The sequence below is a fragment of the Oryza glaberrima genome, chromosome 4 (assembly GCF_000147395.1).
Source record: "Oryza glaberrima chromosome 4, OglaRS2, whole genome shotgun sequence".
NCBI classification, from domain to species: Eukaryota; Viridiplantae; Streptophyta; class Magnoliopsida; order Poales; family Poaceae; genus Oryza; species Oryza glaberrima.
In genome coordinates, this window is record NC_068329.1 from 29,905,397 (window position 1) to 29,920,736 (window position 15,340).

General features: G+C 44.1%; 2 protein-coding genes across 2 annotated transcripts; both read right to left on the minus strand.

The window, feature by feature from the left end:
- Positions 1–6,901: 6,901 nt before the first annotated feature.
- Positions 6,902–7,926, minus strand: LOC127771778 (indole-3-acetic acid-induced protein ARG7-like). The gene has a single exon (XM_052297709.1). It carries the CDS (start codon positions 7,804–7,806, stop codon positions 7,339–7,341), a length of 468 nt encoding a protein of 155 aa, XP_052153669.1. The 5' UTR covers positions 7,807–7,926; the 3' UTR covers positions 6,902–7,338.
- A 3,846-nt stretch (positions 7,927–11,772) lies between these two features.
- LOC127770046 (flavanone 3-dioxygenase 1) lies at positions 11,773–15,110 on the minus strand. Its single transcript, XM_052295711.1, has 3 exons — positions 14,499–15,110; positions 12,522–12,950; positions 11,773–12,444 (listed from the first exon to the last, which is right to left on the minus strand). Exons 1-3 carry the CDS (start codon positions 14,859–14,861, stop codon positions 12,103–12,105), a joined length of 1,134 nt encoding a protein of 377 aa, XP_052151671.1. The 5' UTR covers positions 14,862–15,110; the 3' UTR covers positions 11,773–12,102.
- Positions 15,111–15,340: the final 230 nt, after the last annotated feature.

Sequence of the window (15,340 nt, forward strand, 5' to 3'; positions counted from 1 at the left end):
ATTAAATTGTCATCAAAACTTATAGTTTTGTGATAACAAAATTTGTTACTAAATCTGTAGTTTTGTGATATTGTAGTTTTATGATAAATTTAGTGTCAAATCTATAGTTTTGTAATAATTTGATCGAATTACTTTTAGTTTTATTAAATTCACTATTTTTTTCGATCACAGGACTGCATAAGTACATGCACCACCTGGTACACAGCACCACTGACACACCTACGAATACATCAATTAACACACGATTATATCAGTGCTATTTCTTTAATCTCACTAAATCCAATTAAAAACCCATCCGCATATGTTCAAGTGTCCTGCCTACGTCATCACGTTGACTGGCTGCATTGGTGCTCTTTCAGCCAGTTGAGCCTAGACCCTAGAGGAAAGCTGAGGTGATGTACCATTCCACAGGTCACAGCGGGCATAAGAATGTGAACGCCAAACTTGGTAAGCGTCTAATGGTCTGAAGTCGTATTGTTTTGGCATAACCACCGGGGCAAGTGGCAACCAAGTGGGTGTACTTGGAAGGACATACAGTGTACTTTGGTCCGGTGGTTTTGAGGCTTGCATAATTAATTTGGAGTTATTACAAATTTAGTAGTAGTAAGGATAACTTGCTTTAAAGAATAAATCCTGATCCATTCCGGCCGGTGAAAGTTTAACAAAAGAGGTCCAAAAAAAGTACTCACACCTCTGCCTTTTCAGGCTGGATCTCTAGTTTTCTAAAGCTCTAAAACAACAACAAAAGGAGAAATGGTCCGAAGTCTGAACCACTAAAGTAAGGATTCTCTTCTACTAGTAATTTGTTTAGGAATTTCATCCTTGGCTGCTGTCTACAACGGTTGTTGCAGCCCAGAATGATGAGGATGACGGTTTACTTTCCATGCCATCCTCTCTTTTGCATCCTATAACTAACTATATGACACCCTTAACTTCCATTTATTTTTAAAATTCGTGTTAACTGTTGTCAACCAAGTGATGATCGCCATAGATGCACGGGAAACGATCAAAGGACCACGATGACGTGCTACAAAGTGTACCATAAAAATAAGAACTGCTCAAAGTATATGAGCTTAATTAGCATGCAGAGTGGCCGCAATAAGTAGGATATATCGTTTGCTTTCAGTCTGAACTGTCAAGTGTCAACACCAAGGAATGTAATGTATTGGTACATACTTCTAAATTGCTAAATTAAGATTATCTAAAAAAAGATTATGTAAGGTTCAGAAAATCAACTGGTGAAGTAAGCTAGCTACTCCCTCCGTTTTAAAATATAGCAATTTTTAGTTGATTGGGATGCATCATAGTGCCTCCTATCCAGATTTATAGTACTAGAATACATCCCATCTAAATAAAAGTTGCTATATTTTAGTACGGAGGGAGTAGTTATTTAGCTCTAGCCGGTAATCATGCTGATGAAACAAACTAAGGCTAACCATTGTTTTTGTTTTTCTCTGTTCATGACTAGTATGTTTAATTTTCGCTTATTAACATGGCACTTATCGTAAACAGCCAAAGCAAAACGAATCGAAATTTGACGTATATGCAACGTAGCAGACAATACCTGACCAAACACCGGTGTACTAGTAACTTGTCAGTTCGATTTTTTTCATTTCTGGCCTGCAGGATCATTATCTGCTACTGCATTTTGCTTCTCTCGATCGAGCCAGTGATTCAGGAAGATTGCGAGCACTAAGTATCAAACAAAAGAATATATATTTGCAGGCATAAACTATCACACATTTTTTACGCACTAGTAGTGCATCCTCCAACCTTTCCTGATAATATTATCATAGGACTGTCTCGTCATAAAGCGCCAAAGAAGAAAGAATCAGCAGGGCGTGCAACCAAAAAAAAAAAAAGAGCAGACATAGCCTTTTCATCTTTTGCTATTTGCGCCAGCGAAGCTGCGAAAAAAGAGAGATAGAACAGGAACATTGTATATGTTTCACATCAATTTAAGTGCAACGTCGTACATTGCGTTATATCGTACTCTAAGGATGTGTTTAAGGAGTAGGGGATTGAGAAGATACGTAAAACGAGGTGAGCCATTAGCTCATGATTAATTAAGTATTAACTATTTTAAATTTTAAAAATAGATTAATATGATTTTTTAAAGCAACTTTCTTATAGAATTTTTTTTTTTGCAAAAAACACATCGTTTAGTAGTTTGAAAAGCGTGCGCGTGGAAAACGAGACACGATCTCCCCATTCACTCTGGAACGAACAGAGGCTAAGTAGTGCCCATGCATTGGAAAGAACGGTTCTAACTTCTAACTTTAGACAGAGTGTCATTTGTCTAGATGCATTCAGCATTCTCGCTGTACCGCATAAAAGGCTTAGCCTCCACAATATCCAAACGATTTGACGTGAACTATTACTTTTCTGTGAACAAATTTTTAATTTTGGTCTACTGTCGACTGCTGGTGCGATTACAGTATCACCATATTGTTTCTCGAGAAATGTTTTTGCTTGTGTGAGTTGGGTGTGCGTGGTTATAAACAACGATGTACACATGCATAGCTTCTATGTAATAACAAAAAATATATTTTTACTGAAAATAATTATTGCGTGCAAGGATCGAATACAAATATTTACAGGGTATAAAGAAGCCTGAATATTTAGCAGAGTATAAACTACTGTAGGATAGTTGGTTGCATGATCGGTTGACATGTTTTGCACTTTTAGTTAAAACTACCCAGTTCTGACTGAATCTTATTGTGTGGAGTAGCATGATTAGCTGCAGGTACACATTTGAAAATGGTATTAGACGTCTTTAACTATCAACCTTGTTTGACGATAAATGATTAGCCAAAATGATTAAGCGTACCAAAATATAATCATATTTTTCATCCGTTTTCCCCTTTCTAAATCGCTTCACCGAACAGAGATTCTCTTTTATGATCTCGCCAATAGAAAAGGGTGTGAAGGGAACATTGCGAGGAGGAGATTTATATGTAGGCTTATAAGCCAAATGAGTCTATTCGTCCTTTTCCTAATTCGCTAATCATATGTCACCAAATCAACCTTTGTCCTATGCTTCACAGATGCTCTACGTGTCAACCACCAACGCTAAGTACGCACTTGACGTTCTTGCAATTTGTTAAGTAGCATACTGGATGCCTTGCAAATGATGATTCTCCATGACCATGGTGATACATGTGGTGGTGCCATGTGTGTCATGGGAGCATGTGGCTGACTCTGCATAGCAATTTAACTACTAGATTCTTGTGACTCGTAGCTAATTTCAAAGTAATCTATATATACTACATATATAAAACATGCCTAGAAAAAAACTCATTTCTTTTTCAGCTCAGCTGGATAGCACATAGACTTCCAATATGAAAGGATCACTAGCGAACACGCAGAAACTCAGGGTCTTTCCTAATTAATCTGAAGAACAATACTCAATGCAGGAATGCACTGGTAATTGTTAGTCACGATTAGTACAACTAAGCACCAGAATGCCCGGTTCATGCATCTGGTCATTCATGTGTATGCATACATCTATGAGTGACGAGTTAATTTATTCCGGAACACTCTAAAAATAAGAACCTTTTTTCTCTCTCTTGTCTCAGCCTCTCAGCACTCAGCTAGCTCCTATCTAGCTCATGCATAATGCATTTGCATTTTATTAGATGATAATATTGCGTGTAGCTAGATGATGTGATCTCGCAACCAAAAGGACAAACACCAATTTCGGTTGGAACAATCGCTCAATCCACGGGGGTTTTTCATCATTTCACAAAGATTCTGGGGGTTGTGCATGTTCACCGCCTTGGCGAGCTGACACGTACACGGCCTTCGTGATCGTGCGCTGAGCCTTAGGCGTCGTGCACGAGCGCAGATGCTTGGCTGCAGCGAAGGATATAATCTTCAGAGATAACGAACCTGAAAGTGCAGTGTAACTGGCTGACATCCATCCTGGAATTGCCCTGGGGTACACACGATTCAGCTCGCTACGTGGCTACGATACGATGGTCAATTAGCTAATTATTAGTTTTATCTTGAAACAAAAAGATCCATGTGCTAGTAGTAGTATATAGACATGGCAAGTGCAGAGGTTTATGGTTTATAATTTTGTTCTGTTGTTCTGTTTAGGTGACACATGTTAGTATAGTGATATCCGGTGCAGGGTGCAGAGGTCGCAAACATGCATGCAGTGAAGTTTTCAGCATTGTCAAATCTTGTCTGGAACGAGGTTTTGTCCCATGAATCCTACAGCATTCTGAATGATCAGTTGGTCCAGAGCCCAGACTTCAAATCTTGTCTGGAACGAGGTTTTGTCCTATGAATCCTCAGCTGAACCAGATCTGCCTTACCCTGGATGATCAGACCAAGCTTTAATCAGTTAAATGTATTGTACTAGAAGTCCCTATCGACAGGTGTTAGTAATTAGGAGCATAATAAGATGCATGTACTCAACTTTGTGCAGCTGAAATGTGCAACGAGGGGGCGTATGCGACACTGTTCCCAGAGTACTCTGATCAATCCAGTGTGGAATTGACAGTGACACGGTGGCAGGATGCATGTCCTAGATGATGGCATTAGCTTGATTTTTGTTTTTATTTTCCGCTAGGCCAGCGACGAAACGACGGCCAACTTCATTAAGACAAAGAAGAGCTTGAATATAGATTACGTACAACAAACAAGGTTGTGAGACTACAGGCCTAAGAACTCCAAAATTACATCAAACCAGTTAAACCAACTGTTGAAATTAGCTGATTAATTTCATGAGGCAGTAGCCCTGCTATTTCTCAGGCGTGCAGTTCGTTTGGGAGTTGGACAGCTGCAGCACATCCGCTTATTTGTGGAAACACACTTTGTTGTGGACCAACAAATTGAACCCTAGTCTCACATACGAAGCAACTCAAATAAACGGTATTTCGTCTCCTCCAAGACCAACTTACTATCGATCGATAATTTCTTAAATACTTAGTCTCAAAATAAAAGAAATGATACATGTAGATTTATCTCACAAATATTATCATAATTCATAAACTTATTAGATTTTGTACTATATAACTGATGGACAGAATTTTAAATTTAATCAATTTTTTTATAAATATTTAATATTTAGAATAGGAGGGACTACTTATTTACTATGCTAGCTTACACGTCTTAGGGCATGCTCAATGTATATGGACTACATTGCTATTATAGTGGATCACACTAAAATATATTATCATGTCCACAATGTATATGGAAAGAGTGGATATTAAGGTGGACCCCACAAACCCAAGATTAGCCATTGAGAGAGGGAGAGAGAGTATCACTATTATGAGAGAGGAAAGAGTAATATATTTTTTTACTCCTTGTGGGTGGTCTTTATACATATGGCTAGCTCAAATAAATGCCACCTATAAAGACTACTCTCACAATGTATAAGGTTCACTTTAGAGGCTTAAGACCCACCCTTGTGTTCACATTGTGGCTGCCCTTAGACAGCAATAGCAAAAGATGAGAGCGGAGAGACTAAGAATGGAGTGTAGGTATGCATATGCACATATGTATTTTGCAGTGGCGGATCTAGAAACTTTTGTTAGCCTGGGCAAGCCTTATTAACAACACCAACAAATATATAACAAATCTCATATAACTCCATAGACTATGCACCATACAACAATTTTTTTTACCGTATTCTAATTTAGAGGAAAACGATGGTTGTGTTTTTGCAGACTATGGGACTTAGTAATTTATTATCTTGAAAATGAAAAAAAATATAATGGACGCTAGAAAATTTACTTTGCTTTCAGGTTGTAGACATCTAATAACTTGCACTCAAGTAATAGGTACAACGATCTAGTAAACATTCATGGTGCTTCAGGTTACTCTAGATGATTGTGTGTCTAACATCTATTAACAGATTATTAAAACGTACTTATACTGCTGCATGTTGTGGCTAAGCATGCTCTCTAATACTTATACAAATTATTAGAGTGTCCCAACCAAGTAGTGTGCTTATACTGCTGTATGTTGTGGTTAAGCACCAAGATTTAAGACTACTCTAAGAGCAGGTACAATAGCAGACTATAAGCCAGCTATAAACACATTTTGAGAAGATAAAAGAGGAGAGAGAAGAACAACGAGCTACAGATTTATAGCCAACTGCAGCACGGACTCCAACATATATGTGTGTATAACATGTGGGACTAGATATTAATTGTGTAATATATGTTTATAGGTAACTATCGTATGAACTGGCTATTAAATTGACTATAGATAATTTGAAGCCAGTAGTTGGCTATACTATTAAACTTGCTCTAATGATGTGTGCGGCGGTGGAGCCCGGGCAACTGCCCATGGTTACCGGCCCCTGGCTCCGCCGCTTGTATTTTTTACTTCCTCTTTCCTAAACTTTGAATCTGATCATATGTTGTTATATTTTGGAATGAAGATATTTTTTTTCCTACATCGTTACAACATACTAACTGCATTATTGATTGTTATAAAGCAGCTTTCACATTTTTAGCCATCAAACTATACTAACCATTTTATCAAAGTGTATGTAAAACATCAATCATCAAATCAATTCTCGGTAAAGAAAAGAAGTTCTAATGGCCTGTTGCAACGCGTGAGTATCCACTAGCATTGATGTTGAACCATATGTGTCCATATGCCTTGACTTTGATCTAGCTAAACTATCCGCATTAACTGTTCATCCGTCGTCCATCGTGTTCACTGCAGCTCTTGTTTTGCTGTTATTTTTTCCTGTATTATCGACTGGTGCCGGACTTCCGGCTGCTAGAAGCTAGGACAAAGGCATGCCACTAGTTTAAAGGCTAATACATGGCATATCCAAAGATCCAAACCATTTTGGGTTGAGACAAGTTTGCCACATCAACATCACGAGCACATGACAAACGACGACAAAACGCATACATGCACAACACAATAAGCCATATATCGATTCTTTATTAATTTCCGAGTAGAATTACAGGGAGAAGAATACCTAAAATCATCACCACCCTCTCAATCAGATTAGTATATCTTGTAGTAGCTGTCAGCCCATGGCAGATAGCTATAGCCTACTTGCTATGCTAGCTAGCTTAGCTAGCTACAGTACTGTGTGCCGGCCGCCTGCCCCAGTTGCGCGCGCCGCCATTACGCCGAGCACGGGAGGGCGCCCTTTAGACGTCGCATGCATGCTCCAGCGCGCGTTCTTGCATGTGCCCGCGTGCGTACGTGTCGTGCACGGCCTTCTTGTCCCGCGGTCGCCACGCGCGCCCGAACGACCAGCTGCAATGCCGCCGATCGACGACATGGACGCGCGTGCACGGTTTGCAGCTGCTTTTGCTTATCGGTGGCTTATGTACGAGGCTTTCGGATTGGCGCGGATCACCAGACGAGGCTGTCCACGGCCATCCCTTGAAGCAGCGGCGCCCGCGACGACGACGACGAAGACGACTCGGCGCGGCGCTTCGTGACGCCGCAGGTGGCGGCGGGCCGGCAGAAGGCCAGGTGGTGGCGCTCGTCGGAGGACACGCGGCGGAGGACGTCGCGGAAGTGGTCCTCGTCGCAGGGGAGCGCGACGGGGCCGGAGGCGCCGGACGGGAAGCCGTACTCCTCCTCCGCCTGGCGGAGCAGCTCCCGGAACGCCGGGTGGTTCAGGTGCGCCACCCGCACCACGAACCGCCTCGCGTCCTCCCCGCCGCCTCCCACCCGCACGGCCACGTGACCCGCCGGAACCGCGTCGCCGTCCCGCTCCATCTTGCTGCCGGCCGGGCGCGCCGCGGCGCGGGAGCGCCACCGCCGCACCGTGCGGCGCAGCCAGACGAGCGACTGGATCGTGATGACCTTGCACATGGTTGACGGCGAGAATGAGGCTGATCGAACGATCGATTGAGCGGCGGCCAATGGCGGAACGAGCGAGCTGTGTTTGTTGCTCGGCGGTGGCTTTTCGATCTCTCTTTGGCTCTTTGCTTGGCGCGCGAGCTGTTGGTTGGAGGAGGGCAAGACGGACTTGGAATATATAGCAGTTTGGTTAGGTGTTGGCCACTGGAGTTGGTCAAAAATTGCAGGAATGGCATCGACATGTGTCACCTTTTGTTTTTCTTTCTTTTGTGTGTGTCAGTGTGTGACTGCGTGTATGTTTCGCAGGTGAGGCGATACTTTGGCATCGGTAAGCGGTTTTGTGTCGTTTCTCGAAGTCTGCGTGCTGCTGATTGCTGTGCTACCACCGTACGAGTACTGCTGTAGTCCTGACTGCTGAGTGTAAAGTGAAAACACGAGATTGGGAATGCTTACAATCCCATGTTTCACTTTCACATGTTACAGGGATGCTAACCTGGTCATTAGCACACCTGAAAGTCTGAAACAAAAGCAAAAGATATTGTTTGTCTCAGTTCCTGGAGCATAATCAACGCATCGAGTTAGAGCGAGGCTAATAATATAGCCAGCTGTTTACTGTATACTAGTAGATCTTTACAGTTTACCTCTTAACTAACTCATATAGTGATTAGCTCTTAACTATTAATATATGGTCCACCTATCTCTCTCACAAATTTTTGGGCCAGTTTGGTTTGGTGCCCTACCAAAATCTTGGTAGTACCAAAGTTTAGGTAACTTTTGGCACTACCAAATTTAGGTGGATAAATTTTGTACTACCTAAGAAATGGTGTTGGTAAAATTTGGCACCAATCCAAACATATAGAAGCACTATTCAAAATTACCAATGAATTAGTAGGACATAATTTGGCACCAAACCAAACAAGCCCTTTATTTTTATGTATCTAAGCCGGCTGTAAGCTTATTACCCGCTTCCCCTCTCTTTACTCTCCTCTCTCATCCATATCAGCATTTAGCCTTCTTACAGTCTTCTCTTACTAGTCTGGATCTTTTACCATAGATCATTTTAATCCAGTATTCTCAGTTCTGGAGGTTGGAATCAAACGTAAAAATAGCTTACCCCTGGTTCAATGGGCAGGTACATGCGGAGAGTTCCCAAACTGGTCAACAATCTTTCCCCGAAACTGGACGCAGCTATTCAGCTAGGAGTACATAGCTATACAGGTATAGCACCGACTGCCAGTTCACCGTTAAATCCGGCTCAACCGCTCAAACGCGCACGTTCACCACGCAGGACGGCAGGAGGACTCTGCCGAACCTTCGCGAAGCTGGCGTGCATATTAGCTCGTGCGCCGAACTCAGAATTAAGACACAGTCATCATCGGTGTGCTAGATTCCAGGACTGACAAATAGATCCTGCCATTATCATTAGCATCGATCCCCTTTACATCGATGACATAAGTATTTTAAGAAAATGAGGGTATTAACATTAGTGTTGTTGGTACCAAGACCTTGAACATGAAGGTCACTAATGCTGAGAAAAAGAACCATTTTAAAATAAGTTTTTTTATATATTTACAAAGTTTTTAAAAATGATTAAAATGTAAAATATTCACACCGGCGTGCCCTGCAAAATCTTCCTCGCTACCAGTGAGATGACGACTACATCGAGATGCACTTGATAGTGCAGTGACAAGTAATATTTAGTTTCAATACTATGTTAACACCCTCGTAATTTCTTTTTTGAAAGTGTATTTGAAGGGATATATCTCCTTTCAAATCTTGTTTTCTTTTTCTTTTTTATAAAGAAGGCGGCTGCGACGTAGTCCTCCCGTTGGCTTCGATTCCCCACCAGCTGCACGGCTGCAGCCTGCACCACGCATACATGGATGCGTTCGCGTGAGACCTGCAGTGTTGAAACATGCGTTTCTTATGTCGTCGGGCGAGGGGTACACCACATTTATTTTGCTTTCCTCGCAGCTCGTACGTGCTGCCGGCGGCGTGTCTGCCCGGTGGATGTGCACCCTGATCTGTCATGCAGAGCATGCACCCTTGCGAGGTGATCTACTGATCTCAACTGGGCACGTACGTGGCCCCAGAACAGGCTGGTGTATGGATTATTCAGGATAAGCCTTTGATGGTGAGGTCGCCCACTTGTGAACGGGTTCTAAATCCAGAGTACGCCGTAACTCGGTTTAGGCTGTGTTTAGATGGTTGAAAAGTTGAAAGTTGGAAGAAAGTTGATAGTTTAGAGAAAAAAGTTGGTAATTTATGTGTGTAGGAGAGTTTTCGATGTGATATGATGTGATGTGATGGAAAGTTAGGAATTTGGGGAACTAAACACGGCCTTCTTTGCATCGTGTCGAGTTTAACAGGTCATTGAGTTCTCACCACAGGTAATCTGTCACCACGCACGATGATTTGACACTAGGAAGTGGAGTAGTACTATGTTGATTCTTTTCCGATAAAGAGAGGCTTCTTTTTTTTTTTTTCGGCGTAGCTGGCTAGCTGCATGTGACGATACGATACGAGGATTCACCATCTCATACCGTTGGGCCCTCGCCGTCACCGGCACACATGAGCACTTTCAGCAGTGAAACTGAAACCTGTACGTCCATAATCTCTACTGGGCCGGAATAATTCTGGCTTCCCCGTGATGACAAGCGCGACAATACTGTTCAGCCAACAGATTGCAAAATACCGGGCGTCTGCTGCTATGCTATGCTCACGGTTTTGCAGGTGTGGCAGTACGATCATCCATTAACTTGGAGCCTCCAAACTGAAATCGATGACATATTCTACAGGAACCACGTTACAGCATATCAGCCGCCGAATTATTTCGTCACGCCTTGCAACTTGCCGCCTGCACATCCATGCGTGCATGCAAAACCACAATATTTAAATTAAGCTCAACGGAGTTCATCGACGACGGATACACACGACATACACACACACACATAGCACACCGTATAAAATGTATAATTAAGGGATATTGGAAAGTTTTGCCCGGTTTCGGCTCGCGCACACAGAGTCGGGACGGGCGCGGGGCGCCTTTGCCTTTTTGCTGCGGGCGCGCGGATGGAACAGCGCTGCGGCATGGGAGCGTACTACTCCTGCTCGATCTTGTCACGGGCTCGCGCGCGTGAGCGGGCGCGGGGCGGCCGCCTTTCCGGAGGAGATCGACGCGCGCCGTGCATGGCGAGCAAGCGACCGCGACGTACGGGTGCGAGATTGCGGGCGTTGCGCGCGTACGCTGCCCTGTGCGATGCGATGGTTTGCCTGCGCGGGAGGGCACTGCACAAGCGCAACGGGGACGGCGCCCACCGCGCGTACGTGTGATCGATCGATCGCGTCGTCGTCGCGTGCCTCACCTGAGCCGCCCCACATTTCCGGGGATCCTGGCTGGCTCGTGCACCTCGAAACCGGGGGCTCGTCTGCCGGTTTTTGATTTATTACTGCTGGCTGGTGCACGGTGGGGTGACAGACTGATAGAGGCTTCAGTAATCAGCTTGGTTTTTTATCTCTTCTTTTGTCGTGTGTACTTAAACTGCAAAGCATGGGAGGATGAAGTGATTTGAGTTGTCGCAATGATCGCGTCCTCAAGAACGGGACAGTGTAATTTTTATTTTGTGGCCCCTGACAAGCTGACATGGGGTTGGTTCATGACAGCCGTCCGATAGTGCTCAGGTCACCCAGATCGAAAAGATCACGGAATATGGGGTTGGGTTCGTGAGCGGCGAACGAACGGATCGGGCGTTGGGATGGACGGCCCGGCTTGGATCTCTACCAATGGCGGCGATCTATGCTTGTGCTCGTGGGCCAACTTGTTCCACTTGCATGCACCAAGTGATTGGGCCGCATGATGAGGACCATTTAGCCTGCATTTCTTGCCGAGTGGTAGGCAATTGGCCAGTTAATTATCACGTCTGCATATGTTTGCCCTGTTCCTTATCAAAATTTAAAGGTCATGAGCGTGAGATATTTTTCAGTTCATAAATGAATTTGGTCATGTTTCATATAAAGTTCTCCCCCTTTTGCTCTCTTTGACAAAGGGAGGCGGGAGGTCTGTCCCTAGCTATTACTTAGCCGATATAGAGAAAAGACAACTCTGAAAATGTAAAGAAGGTCTCATGTAAAGAGTCCTTACTTCGTATACTAGTATATTAGTAGTATTACGACTGCTTCGATTTTCGACGGAAGATACACATTATTTCAGTCTTCAAGCATTCGTGCTGCAAATGCATAGACAGCATAGTTATACTTATATCTAGTCCACAGTACTCCACACATCGATCGCGCTGCGTCCATGGCGATCTAGGCAAGAATCTCGTCGAGAGACTTGGGCTTCTGTGCTGCCAACTCCGCGGCGACCTGCGTCGGCGGCGGCGGCGGCAGCGCCGCCTGCTGCAGCTGCCGCTGCTCCTTGGCCTTCTTCTTGAGCTTGGCGAGCTCGAGGTCGCGTGCCATCTTGCGCCGGTACATCTCCGCGAACGTGATCGACTCCTCCAGTATGGGCTCCTCCCCGTCGCGCACCGCCAGTGGGTACACCCTCGCGTCCGGCGCCGGGTTCTGGAACGTCGCGATCGACAGCCGGCAGCAGTCGGAGTTCACCACCGCCTGGTGATCCGCGTTCTTGAACCTCCCATTGCTCAGATACTGCAAGTTCACATTGCCTAAGAGATGCATGATCTAAAACAAAATCACCAAGGATACAGTGTGGCCGTAGTACTCACGTGAGCATGGTCACCGAGGTTGACGACGAAGGAGCCGGGGATGGGCTGGACGGTGATCCACGTCTTGCCGGCGTCGCGGGTGGCCTGGAGGCCGCCGACGAGGTCCTGGAGGAGGAGCGTGATGGTGCCGGGGTCGGTGTGGCGCTTGAGGCCAAGGGTGAGGTCGGGCTGGGGGCACTTGGGGTAGAAGTTGACGACAACCTTCTGGTCCATGTCGACGCAGGCATCGGCCAGCGCGTTGGTGTCGAGGCCCATGGCCTCGGAGAGCACGCCCAGCAGCTTGCAGGCGAGGCCCATGAGCCGCTCGCTGTACTGCTCCACCACTGCGCGCCACCCCGCCGGCTTGTCGGGCCACCGCGAGTAGTCGCGGGACTTCACCGGGTACGAGAAGTAGGTCACGATCTCCCGCCAGTCTTTCACCGCTTCACCCTGCACGTTACAGTAAACTCTAAACGTGTAAAACTGTAAATTGAAACTGACAAATATATTGGACGTGACTACACAGAGACCGTACATTGTATTGTTTTAATGAGAGACCTTTACGTCTATACCTAACAATGCATGCCTTTTTTTATTCTTATAAATTTTTCTCTTAAATTACTTATCCGATCTATAATCTGATTAAACTATTGTGTTCGTTGCAATTAAATATTTACAACAAAACCTTACATAATTATATTTTTTTATAAAAAATATCTATGAATTACTTTTATTAATATGTAAGTTACTTTTATCATATATAAAAAATACTTTTGTGAGTTGTTTGTTTTATTACCATTTTTAATCAATTCCATAATGTATGCTAATTACATTTAATTTTTAGATAGACTCATGTTTTTACCCCCCACAACGGATTTACTTCTAATGTCGTGACAAGTTACTTTCGTTTCGTTTTGTTTTAAGTTACTTTATATATATATATATATATATATATATATATATATATATATATATATATATATATATATATATATATATATATATATATATATATATATATTACTTTTAGGCTTTATTGAATTTACTTTTATATGTCTAAAAAGTAATTTAATAAAATCTAAAAGTAATTTAGATATATTATAAAAGTAATTTGTATTTTTTTTTATCAAAAATATAATCATGTGAGATATTGTTATAAAGATTTAATTGTTATGAACACAACAGTGTAATCGGATCGTAAATTCGATGAGTAATCTAAGAGAAAATTTTATTTGAAATATAGGTGATAGAAATATATTTCTCTACTTACTTGTTGGACTAGTATTACTATAGTTAAGTAAATTCTTCCGGTCAATGTCGTGTCGCTGGTTAGGACTAAATCGAGATGCTCTTGTGTTAGATTTACCGAAATATATTTAATTGTTTCAACGAAGATGATAGCTACAGAAACGTTGGTGCACAAAGAATAGGAAGTTATGCAGCTATAGAAACGGTGGTAAACAATTGGAAGTTTGAAAGGTTAAGGTTCTTGGCCTCTCATTGGTCGTACGGGTCTGTCCATTCACAAAGACTGTACAGAAACAGTAGAAATGAGATTAATTTGAAGTTTAGAGTGCAACATGGGATCTGTCAATTTGTTTGTTGAATTGAAGACAGTAATCTACTCCTATTTTCTAAAAAAAAAAATACTCCTGTTGTCTTCGTCCTTCATGACTAGTTCGTCTCTCCAAACTGTTCGTCGGCTAATGAAGGGAAATATAACACAAGAATATTTTACCAGATCCTTTTGGAGAATTCAGGATTGTGTAAGGATTCCATTCGTTTTCTTTTCTTTTGAAAATATAGCAGCCGAGGCCAATACGACAAACCATTGGAATTGCAACCTAGTCAACATTGGCATAGGAATATCTTCGGTGATCACTGCTCTGACGAAGCAACAGAGCAGACATGGTGATCGACATGTCGCCGTTCCCGCGCGTGCGTCGACTTCGAGTGCTCTAGGAACGTAACGACGTGAAGTGACGTGACGTGACGTACCTGGAGGTGGCTGGAGACGATGAATCCGCCCTTCTTGCCGCCGGACATGTCGAACCGGAGCTTGTCCTCCGGCGGCAGCGCGAAGAAGTCGCGGGCGAGGCGCGCCATGTCGGCGACGAGCCCCGCGTCCACGCCGTGGTCCACCACCTGGAAGATGCCCCACTCCTCGCACGCGCCGGCCACGCGGGCACGGATCTCCGCCCGCGCCGCTTCGTCGATCCCCTGGAGCGAGATCACCGGGACCGCGTCGCTGAACTGGTTGTACGCCACCCTGGGGCGCTCGTCCTCGTCGCGCACGAACGACGGCCGCAGCGTCGCCTCGTTCGACGCCGTCGGGAGGAACGTCGTGGCCACCGGCGCCATCTCGATCGATCGATCCGATGCACGCGTGCGCGATAGGCGTGGATGGATCGACCCTTGCGTTTCGGTTGTGGTTTTCGCGGGTTTTACGATATGGAGAGCGTGTACTGCGTGATCATCCGTATATAGGGAGGGGCGTACTGTACGGGTGGAGCACGCTACATAGAGAGGCTGGGTTCGCTACTACTCACACAGGGTCGAAGAACTAAAGTCGTGCAGTGGGCAGTGGCACGTTCCAACTACTACTCATCGATGCGTTTGTGTTCTCTAGCTAGCTGCAGGCCTTTAGCATAACTGATCACCCGATCGATAAGCTTAGGTAGTTCCGATTTGACGGTGAAGGGTAGGTGCTATCTAACATTCCGTGCTCTCCACTGCTCCAGCAAACATTTTTGGTTGTGTGCACGTACGCTTCAATGGGACTATGGGAGCTAAACTAGCTCTACAATACCTACAAATATCCTAGAGATGAGCGTAGGAAA

What these genes read in the sequence shown, in the direction of transcription:
- LOC127771778 (XM_052297709.1), bottom strand. Translation starts at nt 7,806, where the DNA reads ATGTGCAAGGTCATCACGATCCAGTCGCTCGTCTGGCTGCGCCGCACG.
- LOC127770046 (XM_052295711.1), bottom strand. Translation starts at nt 14,861, where the DNA reads ATGGCGCCGGTGGCCACGACGTTCCTCCCGACGGCGTCGAACGAGGCG. An exon ending in TCGTCTCCAGCCACCTCCAG is followed by an intron (nt 12,951 to 14,498) that starts GTACGTCACGTC and finishes TGTAACGTGCAG; the next exon opens with GGTGAAGCGGTGAAAGACTG. An exon ending in ACCTCGGTGACCATGCTCAC is followed by an intron (nt 12,445 to 12,521) that starts GTGAGTACTACG and finishes GTGAACTTGCAG; the next exon opens with TATCTGAGCAATGGGAGGTT.